Below are 25,772 nucleotides of genomic sequence, written 5' to 3' on the forward strand. Positions count from 1 at the left end.
TATTTAGAAGTGAGAATTTTATTAGTCACAAACCTACAGTTTTTAAGTTTGCACTGTGGGTTTTGTACAAGGGTTTGCAATTACAACCAGACACCTGCTAGACATTTCAGGAATTCTAATGCCAGAGCTGTCCAAATATCCCTTTTATAACATTAAACCGTTTAACCATTACAAAATAAATGATGAATACATCTATGTCATCTGCAACACATCCAGTATTTCCAGCTTACATTATTCGTGTTGTATATCGGCCTTAATAGCATTTAAGTTATAGGTTATTATTCTTCCAGCAGTCATAAAAGTGACTTCTGTGGTTATCTGTTATGTACAGTATTCCTCTATAGTGGTTGGTGTTTCCAGTTAAATCCAATGTCCAGTTTTATCCACTAGAGGGTACCCTTTGCCACAATCTGTTCGTGGGTTGTGAGCTGCCGCACTTTGCGTGGGAAAATGTCTCTCCAGGGTTAACCTGTAATGATGTGGACTCCTTGTGCTAAACTGCTGCTGCTATTGATCCCAGTCCTGCTGCCTTCATAGTTTCTTACACACTGAGATGTGAGAAGGGTGTTTTCAGTAGAAACGCCATGTTGACTAAGTCCAAAGCTGTTCTAATAGACTAAATGCTGACCTGCAAAATTGGAAGGAAACAGCATTGACTTCCTGAAGCGCGGCACCATCCTCTTGCTTTGAAACAAACACAAATCTTAGCTTCGTCTCTTCAACAACATCCTATATTTCCTCCACGTGTGCTGCGACTACAAAAAATGATGACAAAGCATGTATCTGGTTTTGCTGAGACTTTCAGATTTAACGGAAAAAATCATGGCAAGTTCTCATCGCTGAGGCTGGCTGTTACAGTGAATGCGAAAAACAAGGTTGGTTTGCTGTAAATCTGCGCGTTTCTTTTTCCTTCTCACCGCAGCGACATCAAACAACGAAGGAGGATTTGTGATGAGTGATTTGTGATGTGTGTTTTGAGAAGAGAGCCAAACTTCCCAAACAGGAACAGGAAAGGGGCATCCATGGGCATTTTAAACCATCCAAAGATGTTTTAAGTCTTTGATTAAAACTGCACCTTGACAAGAATCCAGGAAAGGCTGCAAGTATATTCAGCAGCTGAAAGCAAATCGTAAGTCCTCCCAGAAAAGCGCTGGGAGCACATATCACAGCTACGACTGGTTTAGCTGGGATGCAGAAGCATCAGAACACAAGAAGGGAAAAACCAATTTCAATTTCAGATATCCGTCACATGAGTATGACAGCAGGTACCAGCCCAACCCAACCGAAGCTAGGAGGTGCTAGCAACAATAAAGATGATGTACGTAAAAGTCAAAATAGCAGTGAAATCATAGTCATAAAAGTCATAATAAGAGCAGGCTTAAATTGTAATTATCAGAATAGTACACTTACTGTATGAAGTGATATGTACCGTTATATGATGAATCAGTCAATGACCAAATAAAATGGCCTTTTTTCCTCTGGTAGATGGTAGGATGAATTTTTATGCATCACATTTTTTTCCTTTCTCTTTCACTTTAAAGCAAGACCATCTAAACTAATTCTCTCCACCATCCTTTCATTACCTCATAAAGCTCTAGTTTTGCATATTTGTATTGAGTGACTAACTGGAAACCACAAAACTACCACATCCAAATACATTTCTTAGGACTGCTGCATCTTAGAATTACTGTATTTGGTGTGAATACAGTAGCTTTGCTTCTGAAAAAGAATAGCTTTTAGGAGTTTTTTGCTTTAGGTATTTCTGATGGCCTGAAATTGCCTTTCACAAAATACTTTGCGGCACAATTTTGCTTTAGGTTCAAAAGCTACCTGGTGGAGCACTTCTTTAGGCCTTGGCAACACAATCTCAGAAGTGTCCCAGATGTTTAGCTGGGTGACCCTCCTCTCACTCAGCAGCTCAGAGAAATGGAAAAGCTACATCAGAACAAGTCTGGAAAGGTCTTTCAAATTGTTCCATTCAACCTCCTCATTTCTGTTTTTCAGTTCTCATATTGTGTTTGTCATCATTCAGCCCCCATTTCTTATAAACATGCAAGATCCACACTTCCTGACAATACACACAAGACAGAAGACGTGGGCAGTACCAGGGCACTGTATAAAGTACAGAAAGGAAGACATTGAACACATATGCAAATAATGTACAAGTAATAGGTTTATTCCATGCTGAAAAAAAGAAGAAAGAGAACACAACGTTTCCGCCGTGGAGCCTTCTTCAGGTGTGAGAGAGACAGGGCAGTAGGCAAAGGTAAAGTAGCTGGAGAACAAAGGTTGGGAGGGAGGAGGAGTGAGAGGCGGGAGCAGGGGACAGAAAGAGAGGCCAATCAAGAGGTGTGAAGTCAGAATGGGTGCAGAGAGGTGTGAAATGAAACTTCCAATGAATGGAGAAAATTTAAAAGAACAGTAATCTGTCGTTAAGGGAAGGGAGAATGTGTGATCCTAACTGCAGAATAATTTTAGTTTCGGTGGTCTTTCTGATGTATGAGTTCGGAAAACCGTCTTTGAGAACACAGACGGAGAGATTAGTGTGGTCGTGGCCGTCAGAGGTGAAATGAGAAACAATGGGCTTGGAGAGATCTTTAATCTTCACAGCCCTGACGTGCAAATAATGTAGCCAACACCAATCAGCACCAAGATTCAATTAAAAAGAAAGGCTGTGAAGAAAATGGTTTCTCATTTGGATTCATCACTTTTTGTCATTAAGAAATTCCTGAATAGATTAACATCTCCTTTTAAATCAGATGCCACAACATTAGGTCAAACTGAAGTCTCTTGAATATAACTGCAATAGGATGTGTTATCTTAAGAAAAAAACAGATTAAATACAATCACAGATCAAATTCAAGTTTATTGTGATACTGTCTCTACTAATTTGTTTTACATTATTTCCATCAGAAAGTACAAGCTCAATCTTTTTCCCTTTCTGACAGCCATTAGATTAACAACGATTCAAATGTTTCGTTTAAAAACGTTTCTATTTTTTTTAAATAAATGTCCGACCATAATTCAATTAAGATAAAAATCAGGTCGTGTGCACCGGCCAGGTGGCGTAGCGGGCAAAGTCAGTGTTGCAGCTATTGAAAACCAGGCTCTAAATCCTGTGGCTTAGAGTAGCCTAGAGCCCCCCCGGCACCTCTTCGCTCAGAGCGGGTTCGAATCCAACCCGGGTACGGTCCGATCACGCTCCACCGGCGAAGTGCGTTTTCCAGCAGCCGGGTCTGCACCGGGCCGGTATTTTTAGGGGGGTGGCCATTCTAGGTCACACCCCTAAGAATGGGGAACATTGCACGGGATTAAAGTACTAAAAGGGGTTTACAAAAAGGGAACGAATGACGTAATTGCAGAAATTGGCGGCGTTTTACGTCACTGTCACCTGGCGTAAATTCCCCACGAGTGCGGCTCTCCCCTTTCCACGAGTGGGTCTGATTCAAGATGGCGGTGCTGGCAGTTTGCGAGGTAATGTTTCTCTTTTGAAACACTTTAAAATATCATTTTTCTGCCCCAAAATGCCTAGAATCCAGTGTTTTTGTTTTTGAGGTTTCCTTCAGGTACGAGACTTTTCAGAAAGATGTCCTTTTATTGAATGAAAAGTGTATTTCTGCGCTGTTTGAACAGGGGTGAAGGAAGGAAAGGAGTTGAAACCATTTTCTTAGCCGAACCTTGTTGAATACTAATGCATTTTTATTGGTTTTGTTTTGCAGAACTTCTGTCTCCCATCCAGTTGCAGGAACCGAGACCAGAAGGTTTTGGGACCAGTTAATGATTATTGCTTTGGCATTGTTGGATATTGTTGGGAATTGCCGGCGTGGTGCGATTTTCAAAAATAAAATGGTAAGAAAACCTCCGTTGTAGAATCCGCTAAATACACTTTATTTTAGCTAACCATTGTGGAATAAAAGGGTGAATATGTTTTATGTAGAGACTTGCCTACCTAGAGATTTTGCAACTCTGTGCTCTTTTCTTGTGCCAAACTTGTTTAACTATTCTTATTGTTTCTCGTGTTAATCGAGTGTAGATCAAGTTGTGGTCTTCTTCATTGGATCTGTAGACGTGGTAAGTTATGGTTTTTGATAAACCCCGAATTGCAAGCGTTAGCACTACATAGGAGGAAACACTAGATTCTAGTAGTGAGGACCCAGGACATGGGCATGTAGCACCGTGCAGCCAGGGTGCCATCAAACACTACAAGAGGAGTTTGATAGCAGCTAGACTGTCACACTCGGGCCTCATGGTGTTTGTCTGTGATGTCTTGGTGGGTTAGAAAATGATGTTGAACGGAAATTACTGAACAGTAGAAGACAGTGAACAATCTGGCCTCCACATACCAGTGACAGGAAGGCATTGTCTTGATGTGTAAGGCATATGGGTTAATTTGTGCTTTTCTTTCCTGATCTTCACTAGGCTTGTTATTCCACAGGACAGATCACCACGTCGTGAGCTGACCAGCGCTCTCCACGAACAGGTGAGTTAGGGCTCACATTATATTAAATCATGTATTCTGTGTCATTAGTCATTATTCATGATATTGATACATATTTAATGAAAGCGTTTCCTTTGATGCTTAGTATAATAAACACTGAGCTAACAATTTGATCTTCATTCTTGAATGAGTGGCACTCCAGGTGTAAAGGGACTTCAGGCCAGCCACAGTAGTGCAAAGTGAAGTGCAGATGTGTTTAGGCCCCATCCATGTTATTACCACTTCATCCAATTCAGGGTCGAGGTAGAGCTGCTGGAGCCTGTATCTGCAAGAAATGGGCTCAAGGCAGGGTACACCCGTGACAGGACTCCAGTCCATCGCAGGGAACATTCACACTCACAGCCACATGTAGGGCATATTTCCCTAGAAGCCAGTTACCCTACCAGCATGCTTTTGGACTTTGGGAGGAACACGGAGGGAACCCACGTGAGCACAGGGATAAGGTACAAACTCCATGCCGATAGCACCCCGGGTCCGGGTGTGCACAGGCAGTGATGATTAAATATCCTCAATTTTGCACTTGGCTGTAGCCACCTGAATTGATCTGGACTCATCTTGCCATGAATCAGTGACTTGCCTGTGCACCATTGTTTCTCTTCTTACCTGCCAAATGCATCACTTTGTGACACTGCTTCATGTCCATGTGAAATGATGTTGGTATTTTCAGAAGCAGCTCTTTAATGACACATTCTGGAGAAAAGCATCATATTTATTGGCTGCAATACAGAGCAACAGTCTCTGCATTACAGTCCATGAGAACAGTCTCCATGTGAAAACAGCTCTTGAAACGTTTTGTCTAAGACTTGCATTCTAAAGGGCATGTGTTGTCTTCTCCCTTAGACAAGGAGAGCCAGTACTTGGTGAACACGACTGCTGCAAGTCCAGTTATAGTTTTTCCATGACCTGCCTGTTGCTGGAGCCTCGCTCCAGCGGGATTCACTCTGTTTCCACAGCCGGTAAGTGTTGTCATGTGCTCTTTCTTGAAACCAGGCATACGTTTTGTGTTTTTGGTTTTAGAAATAGCAGGACCCCCAAAAGTTATATTGCTCTTAAGAAATAATTGAAGGTGAAGAAATGAACATTACTGCTATTACATAGAATTTTAAGGTGTATCTGTAGTGAGATGAGGTTGTGTTCTGCCATCAAGTCAGACCACAATATGCATTAATCATGGGAAATAATTGAAGAGAAACAGGCGCTTGAAGTGGTTTTGTAGCCACGTGTTTATTTCTTTTAGTGTAATGTTTTGAAGTTTTCACTTGTTTAAGAGGAAACGGTGTTTCCTTGGGTGAGGGCATGAGGACTCTTTCAGCTTGGGAACAAGCAGGTATGACATGGAGGTCGTTGGCTTCATTTTCCCTGTTTACTTTTGCCTCTCAAGGTGCAGAAAGTGTTGAGCAGCCGACCCCTGAAGCTTGATTCACCACGAAGAGAAGCAAAGTGTTTCCCAGGACCTTTTAAGCCAGGTAAGACATTAGTTTTTTGCTGTAAGTGTGTGGAATAATGTCGGTATAGTCTTCCTGGGCTGGAAGTTCTCGGTTTGGTTCTGTCGAAAAAGAAACCTGTAGCTCCTGTAGAATCCCAAAGCTCTTGCCAGGCTGATTCTTCAGTTTGTGTGGCGAAAGAGAGAGGCCTCTGTGACATCTGTCACCCCGCTGTATCGTTCACACTTGTCTGAGGGATTTCCGTGTTGAACCTGGTCAGATTAGCTGGATCTAAGAGATGCTTTCTTGATCCATAGGCAGTGTCTCCAACAGTAACCCACGTAGTCTTTGTGAAACTAATTTTTCTTGTAGTAAATAAAGGGTCGCTGCAGGAATCCTACAGTACATTATTCAACTCGTACTTCAGAACATTCAGGCTCTCCGGTCATTTTACGTCGTCAGGGCTTTTTCACATCTTTCAACACCTTACAATGCCTGTCAAAGGTATTCACCCCCCATCTGGGGCTTTTCTTCTGGCTGTCAGAATCTGCATGGCCATCCCCAGTACTGCTGTTGTATGCAAATAGGGAGTTTTTGTATAGAAGTGTGGTGCTGATTTTTTTTTTTTGCACTGAGGTTATTATTGTATTGGTTGTGCAGTTTAGACTCGTGATGGCTAGGAATTACCTGAACATTGAGGTGAGGTTGGTATTTGACCACCCAAAACTTATAAAAAAAGCTGCCACATTGTTTTAACACAGGATGGTTCCCAACCTTCATGACGAAGTGCTCTTGGTTATGGTGGCACGTTTCTTGCCTAGTTTTTATGTGCGTTTACATTTGAGGACTACAGACTCATTTTAAGTATCTTAGGAAAAGAGCTTTGTGCTTGCCCAGAGTTTTACCTGTGATGCGAACTGTATTTTGTTGGAAATGCATATCCAATATGTGTCACGTAGAACTCTTCTAGCTTGCTCGAGTTTTTAACTGTGCTAGTAATGAATGGGGCTTTTTGAAAGTGTTGAGTTGCCTGGCGTAGCCATCTCTACTGGCAACAAAGCCATTTGTTGACAAGTAAGCAAAATAATTTGACTAGCCAGTTTAAGATTTGTATTACTCTTCTCCCCTCCTTCTGTCAAATGTGTAGTCAACAGGCGTTTTTCACTTCAATGCCGTGTGTGAAAGCAGGAAAATGTCATTTTCTCGCACTTTGTCTTTATGAGGTGTCACTAATGTTAGTCTTTTTCCTGTCTCATTTTAGACGGTGCAGAAGACTCGAGGAGCCTTGTTGCCAGGGGAACACGCCCGAGTCTGTCTTTGCTGCTTTAATAAACAAAAGTGCTTGATTTCCTTAAGGTGTTGTAGATGCTTATTTCTGGGGCCGCCTCTCTGCTTTGTGTTCCAGGTCTGCCTGCTGGGAGTTGGTGGGTGTGGGGCTTAGGCACAGCTCCTCCCCAAACAGGGAGATAGCCAAAATTTGAGCTGGTTTCAGGGGGACACAGGTGGGGTTATGGTGGGGAGGGAGGAGGGCAGGATTGGGTGGGGTCTGGCTCCTCCCCAAACAGGGAGATAGCCAAAATTTGAGCCCGTTCCTGGGGGACATAGGTGGGGGGTAGCTAGGAGGGCAGAGGGCGGGAGATGGGGAAGGGCTGGCTCCTCCCCAAACAGGGAGATAGCCAAAATTTGAGCCCGTTCCTGGGGGACATAGGTGGGGGGTAGCTAGGAGGGCAGAGGGCGGGAGATGGGGAAGGGCTGGCTCCTCCCCAAACAGGGAGATAGCCAAAATTTGAGCCCGTTCCTGGGGGAAACAGGTGGGGAGTAGCTAGGAGGGCAGAGGGCGGGAGATGGGGAAGGGCTGGCTCCTCCCCAAACAGGGAGATAGCCAAAATTTGAGCCCGTTCCTGGGGGTAGCTACCCCCCCACCTGTGTCCCCCAGGAACGGGCTCAAATTTTGGCTATCTCCCTGTTTGGGGAGGAGCCAGCCCTTCCCCATCTCCCGCCCTCTGCCCTCCTAGCTACCCCCCACCTGTGTCCCCCAGGAACGGGCTCAAATTTTGGCTATCTCCCTGTTTGGGGAGGAGCCAGCCCTTCCCCATCTCCCGCCCTCTGCCCTCCTAGCTACCCCCCACCTGTGTCCCCCAGGAACGGGCTCAAATTTTGGCTATCTCCCTGTTTGGGGAGGAGCCAGCCCTTCCCCATCTCCCGCCCTCTGCCCTCCTACCTACCCCCCACCTGTTTCCCCCAGGAACGGGCTCAAATTTTGGCTATCTCCCTGTTTGGGGAGGAGCCCCACCTCCTGCATATGCAAAAAAGACCCACCTGACTTTCCTGCCCTGGTTCCTCCTCTGCACAAAGAGCAGCAAAGCCTGCAACCAATGAAGAGGCGACAAATGGAGCATACCATAGTTTATTGAGTACAGTGCAAAAGGAACACAGACAATAACAGGAGCAGAACCATCTCTGGAACATGTGGATCAAGGTTTCAGCAGCAGAGCCAGACGACACAGCAGCCATCAGTGTCCTAGACAAGAAAGATTAACCATGTCAACATTGCTCTAAAGTCCACACAAGTTTAAAACAATTGTGCTCAAAAGTCACTACAAATAAACCACTCAGCTGACACCAGTGAATTTTAAGGCAGATACAATCAATACATGCAAACAGAAAGTGGGTTACGTGGCACAGTCAGTCAAGCAGCATCTCATAAAGCAAGAGAAAGGGGTGCACAGCTAGCTCTACCACTGGTCTGAAGGCCCAAATCAAAAATGCTTGCAAATGAAAATAAAAGGAGATGCAGATTTCAGTTTGGTGCTGTTCTGCTTATGCAACAGGGTTAGTAACATAAATCACAATCTAGAATCTGGGGCATCCAGCCCATGTGGCAAAGCTCCAATCAACACACTGGAGGTGGGAGCAATGAGGTTACTGCTACAGCCTGACATACTACTGGTGATACAATAAAATCAAAAGCTAAAATAGCTAAAAATGCAACAGTTACATTTCAAGAACCATATTTACTGGTAGTGGACAAAAAAATGGAAACAGTAATAATAATAAACTTTATTTTATATAGCGCCTTTAAAGGTGGCTTCTCAAAGCGCTTTACAGGATGACAATAACAATAAATAAGAAGACTACAACAATAAATAAGAAAATTTCACAAGACAGGACACAATTATAATTACACCAATACAACAATAACAATAGAGGAGACCGTGGAAGATGGTATTAAGAAGAGCAGAGGGGTGAAGAATGGAAGCAGTTAAGTAAAGGCTTTTCTGAAAAGGAGGGTTTTGAGTCTGGATTTGAAGGAGTTTAGAGAAGGTGACTCTCTAATATCCTTGGGCAAGGAGTTCCAGAGCTTGGGGGCATAGCAGGAGAAGGCCCTGTCGCCCATCCAATGTAGACGGGCTTGGGGGACAGTAAGGAGGGCAGAATTTGAAGAGCGGAGGTTGCGAGGTGGGGAGTAGGGCGATAAAAGTTCAGACAGGTATTGAGGTGCCAAGCCATGTAAAGCCTTGTAGGTGAGCATGAGGATTTTAAAGTCTATGCGGAATTTGACCGGAAGCCAGTGCAAGGACTCCAGGATAGGAGTAATGTGAACACTTGCACTAGATCTGGTCAGGATTCTGGCTGCTGAATTTTGGACATACTGCAGCTTGTTCAGAGTAGATTTAGATACCCCAGGGAGCAGAGCATTGCAGTAGTCAATTCGAGAGAATACAAATATGTTGATCAGCTTTTCAGCCACAGTTAATGATAGCATAGGGCGTAGTCTTGCGATATTTCTAAGGTGAAAAAAAGATGTTTTGACAGTATGCTGTACATGTGGGTCGAATGTTAAGCCAGAATCGAATATAACCCCAAGGTTTTTCAATTTTGATTGGAGCTCAAGTACAGAGCCATCTACAGACAGGGTTACAGGACTGGCTTTACGAAGTTGATGGGGGGTACCAATAAGCATGACTTCAGTCTTGTCACAGTTAAGATGAAGGAAGTTTTGAGTCATCCAAATTTTTATGTCAGAGATGCAATTAGATAGAATAGAGACAGCCACATCAGTGTCGGGTTTGGTATGGATGTATATTTGAGTATCGTCAGCGTAAAAATGAAAGCTGAGGCCATGTGATCTTAAAAGCTGACCAAGTGGGAACATGTAAATGCTGAAGAGCAAGGGGCCCAGTATTGAGCCCTGAGGGACACCAGACTTGACAAGACCAATTTCAGACCTGTACCCATTGAGAGAGACAAAGTGACAGCGATCAGTGAGGTAAGACTTAAACCATTTGAGGGCAGTAAATGAGGGACACCAAAAATATTGTAAGCAAAGGCTTCCATGCAACGATGGCTCATGCATTAAGCAAATAAGCATGCTCAAGAACATATATAAAAACACCAGACAGGACTAGTTGCCTATATTTACAGCTACCATGGCTACAAGCTGAGATTACAGTGACTTTGAATGGGGGGCGATTGTTGGGGCATGTTCTGTAGGAGCTTCAGTGATAAAGACTGCTCAACTTGCTTATGTTTCACAAGCAACTGCAGAGCATGTGTGGTCACCCAGCAGTCTGACGAGCATCACACTGATGTCATCTGTGTATCACAGTCTTCAAAATCACCAGATCGAAACCCAATTGAGAAAGGGATATTTTGGAACCACGGCCAAGACATTGTTTTCCACCACAATAATTCAGGTGCGATTTCTTTAAAGATTTCTTAAGTAATCTTTTACGTGAGCGTTTCCATTTTTTTGTCCTGTACCTATACAATTTACAACAAACCAAGAGCACAATGACAACACTTACCGGCTGTGGAAACAGAGTGAATCCCGCTGGAGTGAGGCTTCAGCAACAGGCAGGTTGTGGCAAAACTGGACTTGCAGCAGCCAGGTTCACCAAGTACTGGCTCTCTTTGTCTAAGGGAGAAGACAACACATGCCCTTTAGAATGCAAGTCTTTGACAAAACGTTTCAAGAGCTGTTGTCCCCAGTTCATGTGTACTGCTGCTCTGCATTACAGTCAATAAACATGATGCTTTTCTTCAGTTCTTCCATAACAATTTGTCAATAAAGAACTGCTTCTTAAAATACCAACATGATTTCACATGGACATGAAGCAGTGTCACAATATTGAGGATAAGGACAAATTAACCCATATGCCTTACACATCAAGACAATGCCTTCCTGTCACTGGTATGTGGAGGCCAGATTGTTCACTGTCTTCTACTGTTCAGTAATTTCCGTTCAACATCATTTTCTAACCCACCAAGACATCACAGACAAACACCATGAGGCCCGAGTGTGACAGTCTAGCTGCTATCAAACTCCTCTTGTAGTGTTTGATGGCACCCTGGCTGCACAGTGCTACATGCCCATGTCCTGGGTCCTCACTACCTGGCCTTCATGCAGACTCATCCTGAAGTGACAACATGCCAGCAGGACAGTGCATGTTCTCCTGCTGCTCTTGTAAACCCAGCTGACGTGCAGGATGAGAACCAGACAGTCAAAGCCATGAAGGCCCTACTCACCAGACGAAAGCTCCGCTGAACATGTAGATTTCAGTGACCAGCGAACAGGCACGTGCTTGTCCGGGATCTGGGAGAGAGAACCGAATCCCTCCAGACAGAGACCACACCACGCTGCAAGACAGGCACTGCAGATGTGCAGCTTGGAATGTGTGTCCACACACGACACTAGCATGCGCCTTTCAAAGGAGACCCCCTGTTGATGAGAAACATTCATCAGTAAGCACTAATCAGAAGTGACCTATAATAAAATAAAATGTCAGTGCATCAGCTACAAAAAATTGCCATTTTCCTGACGACTAACTGCAGCAAAATGGCAGTTATGCACTATTCATTTTCATGCTCAGTACTATTTACAATTCTTAAGCTTTTATGTGCAATGTGGTAAATAGAATCTAGTGTTTCCTCCTATGTAGTGCTAACGCTAGCAATTCGGGGTTTATCAAAAACCATAACTTACCACGTCTACAGATCCAATGAAGAAGACCACAACTTGATCTACACTCGATTTACAACAGGATTTACACGAGAAACAATAAGAATAATTAAACAAGTAGGGCACAAGAAAAGAGCACAGAGTTGCAAAATCTCTAGGTAGGTCATATTCACCCTTTTATTTCACAACCGTAAGGTAAAATAAAGTGTATTTAGTGGATTCTAAAACGGAGGTTTTCTTACCATTTTATATTTGAAAATCGCACCACGCCGGCAATTCCCCCACAATGTCCAACAATGCCAAAGCAATAATCATTAACTGGTCCCAACACCTTCAGGTCTCGGTTCCTGCAACTGGATGGGACACAGAAGTTCTGCAAAACGACACCAATAAAAATGCATTAGTATTCAACAAGGTTTGGCTAACCTTCACCCACGTTCAAACAGCGCAGAAATACACTGTTCATTCAATAAAAGGACATCTTTCTGAAAAGTCTCGTACCTGAAGGAAACCTCAAAAACAAAAACACTGGATTCTAGGCATTTTGGGGCAGAAAAATGATATTTTAAAGTGTTCCAAAAGAGAAACATTACCTCGCAAACTGCCAGCACCGCCATCTTGAATCAGACCCACTCGTGGAAGGGGGAGAGAGCCGCACTCGTGGGGAATTTACGCCAGGTGACAGTGACGTAAAACGCCGCCAATTTCTGCAATTACGTCATTCGTTCCCTTTTTGTAAACCCCTTTTAGTACTTTAATCCCGTGCAATGTTCCCCATTCTTAGGGGTGTGACCTAGAATGGCCACCCCCCTAAAAATACCGGCCCGGTGCAGACCCGGCTGCTGGAAAACGCACTTCGCCGGTGGAGCGTGATCGGACCGTACCCGGGTTGGATTCGAACCCGCTCTGAGCGAAGAGGTGCCGGGGGGGCTCTAGGCTACTCTAAGCCACAGGATTTAGAGCCTGGTTTCCAATAGCTGCAACACTGACTTTGCCCGCTACGCCACCTGGCCGGTGCACACGACCTGATTTTTATCTTATTTGAATTCTAGTCGGACAGTTCTTTAAAAAAAAAAACGTTTTTAAATGAAACATTTGAATCACTGGTAATCTAATGGCTTATGAAACTGGATGGCTTTAAGCACACCCCAAAGCACGAAGAAATGTAATTCTGAGGAAAAAATACAAATGTTTAAAAACATTATAAATTTCAAATGTTCTCATATACTAAAAAGTAAATCGCACTCTTTCAGCGTGATGCTATATGCAGTCTTATTCGGGGGTAACTGCTGCATTCATAAAGTTGCACGCTAGGTTGTTAGTCTTGTATCAAAATATTTCCACTCATAATGCCAGTTGGATTTACAGAATTAAAAAGCCTAGATTTGAAAGGGCAAATTCACAGCTTCATAATTGTGGTGCCTTTTTCAATAAAAAAACATGTTTCAAGTGGAGAGCCATAATCCAGCAGGCCTTTAAAATCGTGTTTATAGTTTGTGAAGAGTGTCACCTTTCTTGGGGCAGTTAGCAATGCTACTTTGCTGCTCCCTGGTACAGGGTTCAATTCTGTCCTGGAGATGTCTTTCTGTGTGAAGTCTGCATGTTTCCCTCTTGTGGCTACACTGGAGTCAGGTGAGTTTGTTGCAGGCACCCTGGCTGAGAGACACTCCGAGCAGGCACAGGACTTTATTAAATTGATGACCGGTTAGAGACAGGACAGAGGAGGACTGAGAGACCCAGACAGACAACATTGTCAAAGCACTGGCCAGACACTGTCAGAGGTCAGGTCAGAGAACCTGGATGAAGACCCACTACATTGATAGATGACCTCATCCCCTTACCCACCTTAGGTCATGCAGCTTCGGGAGGATTGCTGCTAAACAGGAAATGTATATAAGCTGCTGAAAACTTGCATGATGTATCTTTCCAGTCTGGAGGCAGTTTGCTGGATAAGATCACTCCAAGTGAAGCCTGGGGTGGTTGTGGAAGAGAGTTAAAGTGCCTCTACAAGAGCTGCAGAGAATACAGATGATGACTGTCCATATTCCCATGTCCTGAGAGTCATCTTCCCCACTCCATGCTGACTAGGCTGACTGACATTTATTAAATGTGCCCTGAGATGGACTGGTGTCCCATCCAGTGTGAATCCTGTCCTGGACCCGTTATCTGCTGGGATAGGCACTGCTTAACTGTAACCCTGGATTGAAAGTGCTTTAAACACGTCACTTTTCATTAAAGTTCAGCGGTTCAGTGAATTCGGGAATGGCCAGTTGTGGTCCTTGAGATTAGCAGAGCATTAGCTGGATGGATCTGACTGGAACAGTGAGGGCAACGAGATCTTTCCAATTCAATCAAATAACTGCTTGTGAATTTGCAGTGCACCAATGTTTGTTGTGTTGTTCGTAGTATAAAAAAAAGTAACTAAGGGAATTATGAACACAATGAACGCTGTAAAAAGCAGTTCTTCTCTGTAACTTGCTTTTGTCGCGAAAGCATTGATTTTCCATGTGCCACGCCCTGTGCTTCAAATTTAAGCGCACATCTTCGCAAGGGACTGAATTACCTCACAATCATTGCAGCTCAGTTTCTCAGGGATCTTATTTCATCTCCCCGGGATTATTTGCTTTGTATTATTCCCTTTTTCTCCCTTTTCACGGCAACATGCACTTTTCTAAGCTGTTTTGATGACGGCCAATTAAGACCTGCGTGAAAGGGTAACACAGCTCCTTTCCCCAGAAAAAAGGATTGATCTGTAACCCCGAGTTGCACCGTTCTGGAGGGAGCAGGCTACTCACCTTCTCGGTATTTCGTCACCTCCAGTCCTGGAGAGAAACCAGGCGCTCCGATTCGTATTTGAGCGACTAATCACCCGTCGTCAGGTCTCAAAACGCGTCCCGAATCGCCCGGGTCGAGTGACACAGTAACCCCAAATTACAGTATGAGGAGGAATCAAGTATTCACCTCACTAGAAGCGGACGTGCAATCTTCGTCCGGTATAGCTTATGTGTTTTCCACAAGCTTAATATTATGTTTTACAAGCTCATTTTACTTGCGCAATAATTACGATTTTCAAACTATGCGTGTCTGTATTGCTGCACTAATACAGTACATGCTATGCAGGAAGGTGCGGAAGCATGAAGCTTTAGGAATGAGCTAGCAGTCCCTTTCACCTGAACTCCGAATATCACCGGGAAGCACAGAAAGTATTTCATTTTACAGATGCGTGTCTTTTAAAGTTTGTCTGTGGGTTTGTGAGCAAGTAGTGGAAGCATTGGGGCCTTTCTGGTAAGTTGTTATTTATGCATTTAAAACCTGCTTATGAGCTGTACAAGAATCACAAATTCTATCTGTATCATAGCTCTATCTGTATGGATGTCTGCTATAGAAAGAATCACAATTGTTTTCAGTATACTACTTTATCACCAGACGAATGAATAAACACATAACACATCAAGTTTAGAAGTGAGAAGTTTATTAATCACAAAACCTACAGTTTTGGAATTTGCACTGTTAATTTTGTACAAGGGCTTGCAATTGCAACCAGACAACTTCCAAAAAAATAAGTAATAAGGTATTGAGATGATTGCCATGCCAAATGCTTCGCCAAGTGGGACTCAAAATCCCAGTTTTCGGTGTGAGAAATTCACAGATAATCCTATCATAATAGTGAATTCCGCTTGCCTTAACCACTTCAGCTTAAGGATATGCACATACTGCACCATGGAATTCACAGAACACTTGACAGTACTTTTCTATTGATTTTTGTGGTACAATAACTGTTTCAGAAATGGAACAAACATACAATGAATTTGGCATCACAATGAGTGTGAAAACTTAGTCATGTATTAGTTATGTATCACACAATGCCACCACTTTCCAAAAACAATAAGTACCAGAATAAGAGTAGCAAATTACTGGGAGACTATCAATAGTTCTATTTCACATATTCCATCATAAAACTCCATATTGCTGATTTACGTTCTTGGTTTTGATTTATCAATATTTTGTTGCACAGCTTTAATAATACCAGTAAGAGTGGTCTAAAGTCTGGTACTCGACAAAGCATCTTGATTCTAACTTCTGAGACTGAAGCGATGAAGAATATTTTGTTTGTGCTGTTAGAAAATGAACTACAGCACTGGAGTAGCAACATACTGAATAATGAACAGGCCTGGTTCATTTTATTTTGTTTTCAGTGAAATCTAAACTTGTTTTTGTTTAATTAACTTAATATAAATAAAATAGAGCTTTACTCTCTGATTTAAAATGTGTTCAATGTCAGTTTCCACAAAAGTTTAAACTACAGTATGTTAGGCACTAGTATGTCATAAAAATGTATCTTTCCTCCATGGAAAAATGAGTACAATTTATTAAATTCTGTAAAAATGATGGAAAATTGAATTATTTACAAAAATGGCCATGAGATATGTTGCACCTTTTGTGGGTAGCAAAGAATATAAAGTGACGATTTCTCCAGCACAACATTATGGTCACTGCTTGGCTATTTAGTGGAAATGTCTGAATTTTAAGTGGTCATTCCTCTCAAAAACCTACGTAACCTTATTATGAGCTTAACTGAATTTTGTGGTAAAGATTTTGGCTTTATTCCCAAGGCGACGTTGCATATTTCTTCATGAACTCTATCAAATCTGTAGTCTGGACTTTTTGAAATGAATTTTACAATAAAGTCAGTAACCTGGACATACAGTACAGTAAGTACAAATGAAAGCACAGTTAGTGCTCCATTAATTTATATAATGTCTCCTAAGCTTTAGAGATGATTGGAAAGTATACTTCTATAGCGCCTTATTAAAAACATCAATCTTCACTTTAATTGACTAGATATCTTCCTCAAACATGAATTTGTTTCAATTAAATGTGAATCTGGAGCAATGAAAGGCACTTTGAGAGGAATGAGTGAATTCTACAACTATACTTTGTCCAGAACATCCACTGCTACAGTGTATACAAAACATTACTTCAGCTATAATACAGTATAATGCTTATGAAAGTAACTTCAGAACAAAGTAATTGGGTATACAATGGAAAAGGCAGTTTTACAAAAGGTAGTCTTTAAAATGGTAAGAACTAAATGTTTCCTTGCAATTTACAGATATTGAAAAGCCTTTTTTTCTGCCCTTTGTATTTCCTCGATGACAAAAGAACAAAAAATGCATTAAGAAAGAAAGGTGTTTTTTAGAACAACTAAATGAAATGTAAAAATCAAGAGTCCAAATCTAAGTGTGAAATACATTTTAAAGTTCTTGCATGCCACACAATGCACTCAGCTAAGGCAAATCACAAAGAACTACTGATTGTGAATACCTAATTTTTTTTTAACTCTTTCAGGCATGGAATCTTATATGTTTGTGTTATTTGTGAACCATTTCTAATGCTGTACAAAATCTGGAAAAGCACAGTGACATTTGAACCCCCTTAAATCCAAGCCACCAAACTAAATCCTATTTTTTGCAAAACATATTAAATCCACCCTGTTCTGAAACGACGACTCATTTTACTGTTAAAGAGCCTAGTTCTGCAGTAATGCATGCAGAGCAGCACAGCTCAGACTTCAATTATTTTTTTGGCTTCCAATTTTATCCGATACAGGACACCCTTTTCCACAAACCACAGGCCGTGTTCTCGAGTTAAAACCTCCCACAATTTGTAAGGGAAAATGTCTCCAAAGGGTTAAGCTGTCATAATGTGGACAGCACAATGCAGTCAGTCTGTTGTCAAAAACTCCATTGGCTTATCCTTTACATGCCAGCTCATTGTGACTTGCCTTTGTGCTAAACTGCTGCTGCTATTAATCACTATCATGCCATCTTCATAGCTTCTTACACACTGTATATATACACCCAGTAAAATACTTATTAACGTGCACAATAAAAAAAAAAACATTTTATTATTCTGCTCAGGTTTTTGGATGTGTTCTTAATACTGAAATATCATCTTTAACTTAAAACTAAAAATAAAAGCCAACTTGGGCCTGTATATTCAATATTTACAGAAAAAAAGCATAGAAGGTCACTTGAAATTAAGAGTATACTGCACTCCTTGGCAGTGTTCACCAGCGTAGAACTGGTGCCTTATAAATTCTACTGTCCATAAGACTATCTACAAAATTACACTTCTTACTAGTCCTTCATATTAACATTATTTAAATCCCAGCAGTTTAAAAATAGTGTAAGACAGTTGTTCAAAAACAAACAATACCTTGATATGCTGCAGCATTTTTTAATAAAGAACATCCACCTAGTTATAATTACTTCCATACAGTCTAACTCTAATGCACTTTACTAGTGTGTAGAATACTGTGTGGTTATAAATGTTAACTACATTTGTTAAAACCAAACAAGTAAAATTTAACAAAAACAAAAATATTGGCTTCAATGTTAGTATTTTACAAATATTAAAAAAGTAAACCTTTATCTATAGGCATTTCAAAATATATTCCATCAAAAATAGTTTGACAAAATTTGTTGGTACAAAAAAATGGTACATTATACTGTAGAAATGACAACAATTGGTTTTGAGAAGGGTGTTTTCGGTAGAAACGCCATGTTGACTAAGTCCAAAGCTGTTCTAATAGACTAAAAGCTGACCTGCAAAATTGGAAGGAAACAGCGTTGACTTCCTGAACCGCGGCACCATCCTCTTGCTTTGAAACAAACACAAATCTTAGCTTCGTCTCTCACAACACGCAATAACAGGGCCACTGAAATGAGCCATGCTTCAACAACATCCTATATTTCCTCTACCTGTGCCGCGACTACAAAATATCATGACAAAGCATGTATCTGGTTTTGCTGAGACTTTCAGATTTAACAGAAAAAATCATGGCAAGTGCTCATCGCTGAGGCTGGCTGTTACAGTGAATGCGAAAAACAAGGTTGGTTTGCTGTTAATCTGCTGTGTGAGAACTGTTGTCACCTTTGGCAAAGTCAAGTCTTTTCGCTGCAGATGTTCCTCTTGTAGAAGGGGCCTCCCCAGGCAGTTTGTTCGTCGCCTCCCAAGCCAAGACGTTCATCAGAGGAGGTATTTGCCTATCTGAGCGTTTCTTCCTCCTTCTCACCGCAGCGACATCAAATGACAAAGGACGATTTGTGCCGGAAGTCTCCCTGAATGAGACGTGCAGGACAGAGAAAGGTGAGAGTGTGGCTTCAGAACACAACTTATCCTCCACTATTGATTTCCTTGTCTTAAAGAACACGGTATTTTGAATATCCCCCCGTTTCACACACAGCAGCTACATAGTTCTGCTTCACCTCCTCATCTGCTCTCAACACGCGACACGGGACTGTGTCAAACGTACGAGCATGTCCCTCGCCTTTCTGGCTGTCACTGTCTGCTGCAGCCTACTGGAACTGCTTAGCAACAGAGAACCGCTGGAACAAAAAGGACTTTGTTCACTGCTGCTAATGTTCAGTGGTTTCACGTGGTTCTCAGCTGGTTTTGAATAGTTTTATTCAGAACGCCTCGGTCCTCACCTCATAGCTAAAACCAAAAACCTTTGTCAGATGTTATATTTTATCTTATCTGTGCTTTTAATTTATTTTAGGTTCAACTGCAAGGATTATTTTTTTTTTGTTTTACCTCTTCATCTGTTCTGACATAATCCACCCCATCACCTTTCGCAGGTGTTTTATAGCTGAAAGAAAAAGGAATTGATTAGTTGAATCTTATCTGAGCAAATCAATTGCTTTTATAGTACTATTTTAGATGATAAAAGCACCAACAAGGAGAGCTTGTGTTAAGCTTAATATAAACAATTTATCTTGAAATACTGTTGGAAACACTTACTTGTTTCCTGTCTGCTTCTTGCTGACTAAGTAACCTCTTTTATATGCGCAACAGATGCCTACTGTTATGCACACAAGAACCACCACTACCACCAGTACTCCCAGGATGATCCCTGTGATGTTTAAGTCATCTGGGAAAAGAAGAGGCAGAGAAACGCATGACGCATTAAAGAATCATTCCATGTGAGCACTGACTCTTTACTTTATATCCAGTAAAACATTATTCAGACTTGTAGGTTGTCATCTTCTGAAACAGATAAATAAATGCAGGGAGGAAAAGAACTGGTTAGGTGCCACCTGCCTCATATTTTTATTTCCAGTTTTTAATGTAGGACACCAACAAACCCAGTCATGTGCTGCTGGATGAAACCAAATTCTTTGTTTATGAGGCTTTTCTTTTTGTTTTAATTTGATTCTCAGAACTGACATCTACAGCCACGTTTCAACAAAATGAATTAACTCATGTCTGCTTATTTTACACATTTTCACTGCCTGTTGCTTTATAAATAACATTTGATAGGCGAAAGAGTTTGCTAACACAAGTTAATTAATTGTGATGAACTATAATGTACAGTTTTGAGGATATGTCAGGATCTCCATCAGTTTTTAAGAACAGTGTTTGTAAAAACAAATGTTTCAGCAGTGCAAAGGTTCACGACAGTTTTGTCACTAAATGTCGGTATTCTGGGAACGTTGTGTAAAATAAATGTCCACCCTCCCTGTTGGACTAAGGATATGCTTCAGAATGTTCTAAATGGATCAACGGGGTGTTTGTTTTTTGATGAAATCACAACCAATAATGAACCCTGAGAACACAAACTCAACACAATACCAAAAGAAAATGACTTGTCACCTCCTTCTTTGTATTGGCCAACTGCCTAAGTAGTGGATTTACAGCATCAAGAAAACAATGTAAAACCACAAGAGAAACTCCGTTTTGGGTTCACGTTTTAAGTTAAATTCATTCTAATATTGCTTAGTCAAGGTTTTTTTTGTGATCTTTAGATTAAGGAGGCTAAACAAGTCTTTAAATGTTTTTAATTTACCTGTAATTTACAATGGTCTGTCTATCATGCTGTGAAACTTCTGACTGAGGTAAACTTGTTCTACCAGAGACCAGTCAGGGGATATGTTAGAGATATCTTTCCTTATGAATTCAGAGCTTGCTGTACTATTTTAAAACCTTTCTTTGCAACGGTTCAGAATACATGCTTTTGTGTTTGTGCTTGCCATTCATTGCCAATACTGTCCACCGTCTTAGCTACAGCAGTTCTGTAGTTTAAGACTTACAGACTTCCATCATCTGTGGGCCACACTGTGCCTCTCCTGCTTGGTTCTTGGCTCTGCAGAAATACTCCCCTGCATCCTCCTTCCTTACAGCACTGAATTTCTGGAAAAAACAACAATACCAATTCACCCACAATGCCGAACACAATAGTGCAGTAAGACACCAAGTGGAGATAAAACATTAATAAATCTCTTTCTTGCACAGTACCAGTATTAAGGTTAATGAAACAAAACTAAATACCCATTAACATAAATGAACCTGATTGCAATTTATGCTTTTTAGGTGTATAGAAGTTTTGGAATTACTGCATAGAGTGAAGTTTTCCAGTTTCATTATACAAACTGCTTTCTGAGCATGCAGAGCTAGTGTTTCTCAAGGACATCCCGCTGTTGCTTTTTGAAATAACTAAGATGCGGCCAACTAGAAAGCACACAAATGCCCTTAATCAGTCTGGTTTCTAAAGGAACACAAAGGCTAGAGCTGTGACCTGGTTGCAAATTCATCACTGCGGGAAAAAGGAAAGTCAGGAATATCTCCACAGCTGGGCTTCCATTCCCTTTAGCTGGTTCACTGGGCCTCAGCTGTGGGCTTTTACTCCTGCCACACTGTGCTGTAACTTTACCAGTGTTCCGCTTCCTAAGTTCAGGGTGTAGGAGGAGTTGACGTATCGGGGGCTGCTCTTGGGGTCTTCGGGAATTTCCTCCCTGTTGCGGAACCACTGGTACTGAGGTCGCGGATATCCCTCGCTTTCAGAACACTTCAGCTCAGCCGACTTCCCCACGGGCACAGACTTGGGCACGGTACAGGTGGGTGCTACAGGCTTCACTGCGGTCGGCACACACACACAGAATAAAAAAGACAGCCGTAAATTTAAGCAAGGCTAAGTGCAGAATGAGCTCATCGGAGACCGGCCTTCCAACATTGTGTTAGCGATGTCCTTCCAGGAACTCTGCACAGCGTTCCAGCTAAAATAGGCCAGGAAGGGGCATGACAGAGGACTTGCATAAGACAGAGCGAACCCCTCTGAACCAGCCACGCAAACACGTTGTCATGCCAGGGCGTGTTGTCCAGCGCTTTGCCTTTCCATCTTTAGTCATCTCGAAAATCCTGGATGCGCTTTCAGAGGTTTTCCATTTTTAGCCAAGGCACACCCTCGCACAGTAATTGGCTAGACCAGATCATGAGTACACGCCAGGAACTGACATGATGCTTTACACGGTTTCAACTTACAGCATCACAGGTGGAGAACATTAACACAGCTCCAACTGGACAGAAACTATAGTGATTCCTGGTAGAACGGCCCCAAGATCCACTTCAGGATTTGGTCCATGCATCTTGTTATTAGAGCAGAAAGGAAAACTGGGAGTAATGGCTTTGAATTTATCATAGGCTGTACAATAGCTCCTTATTATAATAAACTTTACAGAAATAGGATAATGGATTGAAGTATTAATCTCACAGTCACATTTGTTTTTATCAGCGACTGCTTGAGTTTGGCACCCTCTGATTATACAGTAGTTAAGTGCTTGTAATTCTAGTGTTGACCAGAGTGTGGCGGGCTTTCTCCGGCTTTGTTTTTGGAATTTTTTTATCCTTGTAAATGCACTGTACATGTAAGAAGAGCAACATCCCAAGTAATTGTTTGCCACTTCCTAATTTTGCTTAATATTCTGAGCATTTTGCTTTCTGTCTTTTCCTACTCTGTGTACTCTAAAAGTGACACAACTGAAATAATACTCATTTGCAATGCAATAAAATCTTCAATGTTCAGTTCACATGCATCGCTTTTTCAGTTTCTACATGACTGTGAAACATAGAATACTGAGACTCCTTACATCGATACAGAGGGATGTAACATGAAATTTTAATATACTGGCAGTGGCTGGGAGAGTTTAAAAGAATGTACCAGACTGGAAATAACATAGGTTTCTTACCGATTTTCACAAATCTTTCAAAAGCTATTTGAAATCATACATGAAATAGAAAAATAATAGCTTTTTTTAATGTAAAGTATCTTACCTTGTACTACAAGATTGATTAAAATTTCATCAAATGATTTCTGATCATTGGCAGCTGTCACTTCACATCGGTATTTTGCAGTGTCTGACCGGGTTGCATTGGTTATCACTAAAGTTGCAGGTTTTAACAAAAAGGCCCTGTTTTCCAGATCTCCTGAAAAATAAACACACATTGCAAGCCTTTGGATTTCACTTTATCGTGACCTTCGTGGATAAAAAAGCAGCATTTAACCTTGAAAAAGCAAATACACAACCATGTTTAATGGCTACAGTGAACCTGTATGTGTTTGCTGAAAAACGCCTCTTACAGTAGTTGAAGTTTTTATGTGTCTGTACATTTCTGCCTCTTCATCTGCGTGGGAAAAATGGTGATCACTCTTTAAATTCAGTAAAATATTCCCTGAACTGTTCACCTTTAATGGAATTTAAAAGACTGTGTTGAAATTATATGAGTATGGAATTCTGATTCTATACAGTCTGCAGCAAACCTTGTTCTTTCATGTTCAGAGAAATTATTCTGCGATTCTACAATGTGTGAGTCTTGAGATTTCACTGCACATCTAAACAAAAGTACTACTGTCTTATTCTTCTGATGTACTGACCTGAAATTTTGTTTTGAAAATAAACGTAGCTCGGTCCCTCACTGTGGATCTTTTTCCATTCAATTCTGGGATTTGCAGTGGAAATTGAGTGTATCAAGCAGGACAGCTCAGCCCCTGAGAAAGTGAAAGAAGAAAGTTGATTCAATCTGTGTTTGCAGATTCTCGTCTAGCTCTAACAATAATAAACAATTATGTACATTCTGTCTTTCTTCTGTCACGTCAGCCACTGTAGAAAAAAACAATCAAACTTAAGAGATGGGTATGCACAAAATAAAAGGCAAATGAACAAAATTGAAACCTAAAGTACTGTATAAAGGTGGGTTTTAAGACAGTATTTAAAATGCTGCCTGGAAGTTTAGAGTTTTTATACAGGTGCTCTCATTGAAAGGAAACAGAATTTTTTGGAATTTCAGAATTTGTCTGGTAAATTACACTCTACAGAATCATAATGATGTGGCAGTAAATGTGTACCTTAAAGATTTAAGATCTAAACTTTATGTTAATGAACGTATCAGAAATAAGGTGAAGACAAGTACAAGAGGCATTAGGGGTGTTGCAAAACAAATAAGGTTTCTATCAATCAAATCCTTAAATTATAAGCTCAAATGAGGACTGAACATCAAGTATTAAAACTAGTGTTAAACTAAAGAAGGTTTCACTGTACACAAAATGAAAAATGCACACATGAGCCTAGCATAATGCTGGGAAACCACACTTGTGCTTCCTGACAAAATGCATCATAGGACATGGCTTTGAATTGGTTGTCTATTTCGCAGGCAAGTAAATGTTAGAAATCTGAACCAAAAAACTCCAGTACTCAGTACTCCGTCTAGTTACGGCAAGTGTACAGATTGGTATTCTGTTGTTTTCACTTTTTTTCTTAGTTGAGCATGTGTACTGTATATGTCAAGCCTATAAATGTATTGTTTGCCTGTGTGCACTGGAAGTTACAATGTCACGTCCTGTTGTCCTTTGAAGAAGTGCAGTTTGCCTCCAGAATAACAGGTGTGGGGTTACATTTATAACCCTAGGAGGGTTCATAAGATTTATAAGATTTTTAATCATTTAGAAAGCCAAAGTCCGGAAAATGACCAAATACATATAAATCACTCGGTGGTTGTGATAAGTAAAGGAATTTAATATTATATATATAGGTAAAAATCAGTTCTTTAGAACTGGGCAGGTAAATACAGTGGCACATGAATTTCAGTGTCTATCATATTACATACAGGCAGAATGTACATTCATATTACAAAACGGGAAGCACTGATCTTGAGGATCTGACTTCTGAAACTGATGTTTTTATAGACCCAATGTCCTTATATTGTGGACTGGAGCTGAAATACAGGCTGATGAGACGCCAGTGCTTTGCTGTAATCAAATCAAAGAAAGTGATGCTAGGATTAAACAACACTGCACAGAAACCAGGTGCCCAGGAACACATCTGAAGCGGATTCTCTGAGGACCTTCAGGAACCAGCTGGGTGAGACTATGAGATCAACAATCTACGTATGAGAAACGAAGACTGGTGTAAGATGGGCCCTCCACTTGCTTATAACCATGTGTTCTGTTGTTCAGATGGACGACTTCTCGGCTTATCAAGCAGACGGCCACATCTGCGCACTTACGGTCAAACTCTTTAACCACAGGGTTCTCATTGGCACTTTTCAGTGTCACTGCGAGCACCATGCTACAGCCTGCAAGAGACAGAGAAATTGAAAAGCTTAAAACAGGGTAAGGCATCATGAAGTCAGTCACAAGCTCAGGACTTTGAGAAGGATATAGAGATCATGATTTGGACTTGGTGTTTGTCTTCCAGCTGCTTTTTAATTCCCTTGAGGGGGAATGGTTTCTTCTCTTTTCAGCCTGGAATAAACCTGTACTTCTTCCTTTGCAAATCTGTGAATGCTGCATTTGTGATTTTCAGTACAGTACATGGCTGCCAGCCAAGAGGTCAAATAGTGTATGAATCTCTGAATACACATCATGAGGGTAATTTAGGGTTAGTGGAAGAACTGAGGACTTACAGTAGGTTTAGGGACAAGCTCATCAGCTCGTCAGAAATGTCACTCATCAGCTGTGTCTCAAGGCAATCAGCAGTTCAATCAGAACAGAATCTTTAGAAGCCCTAATAAGATTAAGAAAATGTGTGTGCCCTCTAGTGGCCACAGGTGG

General features: G+C 41.3%; 1 protein-coding gene and 2 long non-coding RNA genes across 6 annotated transcripts in view; 1 reads left to right on the top strand and 2 right to left on the bottom strand.

Annotated features, from left to right (window-relative positions):
• Nucleotides 1–3,128: 3,128 nt before the first annotated feature.
• Nucleotides 3,129–7,277, top strand: LOC138224626 (uncharacterized). Of its 2 annotated transcripts, none has more exons than XR_011183091.1 (7): nucleotides 3,129–3,474; nucleotides 3,720–3,849; nucleotides 4,034–4,071; nucleotides 4,420–4,480; nucleotides 5,339–5,454; nucleotides 5,880–5,964; nucleotides 7,184–7,277. It is a non-coding gene; the product is annotated as an uncharacterized lncRNA (long non-coding RNA). The 2 variants fall into 2 exon arrangements; XR_011183092.1 differs by lacking the exon at nucleotides 3,129–3,474 and adding an exon at nucleotides 3,484–3,566.
• A 1,036-nt stretch (nucleotides 7,278–8,313) lies between these two features.
• Nucleotides 8,314–12,847, bottom strand: LOC107075671 (uncharacterized). 3 transcript variants are annotated; one of them, XR_011183095.1, is made up of 6 exons: nucleotides 12,478–12,847; nucleotides 12,127–12,257; nucleotides 11,909–11,946; nucleotides 11,452–11,644; nucleotides 10,731–10,840; nucleotides 8,314–8,443 (listed from the first exon to the last, which is right to left on the bottom strand). It is a non-coding gene; the product is annotated as an uncharacterized lncRNA (long non-coding RNA). The 3 variants fall into 3 exon arrangements; XR_011183093.1 differs by lacking the exon at nucleotides 11,909–11,946 and having other exon boundaries at nucleotides 12,478–12,842; XR_011183094.1 differs by lacking the exons at nucleotides 11,909–11,946; nucleotides 12,478–12,847 and adding an exon at nucleotides 12,386–12,471.
• Nucleotides 12,848–15,339: 2,492 nt separating this feature from the next.
• The window catches only part of jam3b (junctional adhesion molecule 3b), a 51,746-nt gene continuing 41,313 nt past the window's right edge, over nucleotides 15,340–25,772 (bottom strand). The window contains exons 2-9 of the mRNA XM_015337698.2: nucleotides 25,226–25,294; nucleotides 23,598–23,711; nucleotides 22,997–23,149; nucleotides 21,600–21,802; nucleotides 20,980–21,079; nucleotides 19,691–19,820; nucleotides 19,484–19,538; nucleotides 15,340–19,008 (exon numbers count right to left, since the gene is read on the bottom strand). Coding sequence (XP_015193184.1) covers nucleotides 18,973–19,008; nucleotides 19,484–19,538; nucleotides 19,691–19,820; nucleotides 20,980–21,079; nucleotides 21,600–21,802; nucleotides 22,997–23,149; nucleotides 23,598–23,711; nucleotides 25,226–25,294 — 860 coding nt within the window. The 3' untranslated portion in view covers nucleotides 15,340–18,972. The remainder of the gene's footprint in view (nucleotides 19,009–19,483; nucleotides 19,539–19,690; nucleotides 19,821–20,979; nucleotides 21,080–21,599; nucleotides 21,803–22,996; nucleotides 23,150–23,597; nucleotides 23,712–25,225; nucleotides 25,295–25,772) is intronic.

The sequence above is a fragment of the Lepisosteus oculatus genome, chromosome 23, assembly GCF_040954835.1.
Source record: "Lepisosteus oculatus isolate fLepOcu1 chromosome 23, fLepOcu1.hap2, whole genome shotgun sequence".
NCBI lineage: Eukaryota > Metazoa > Chordata > Actinopteri > Semionotiformes > Lepisosteidae > Lepisosteus > Lepisosteus oculatus.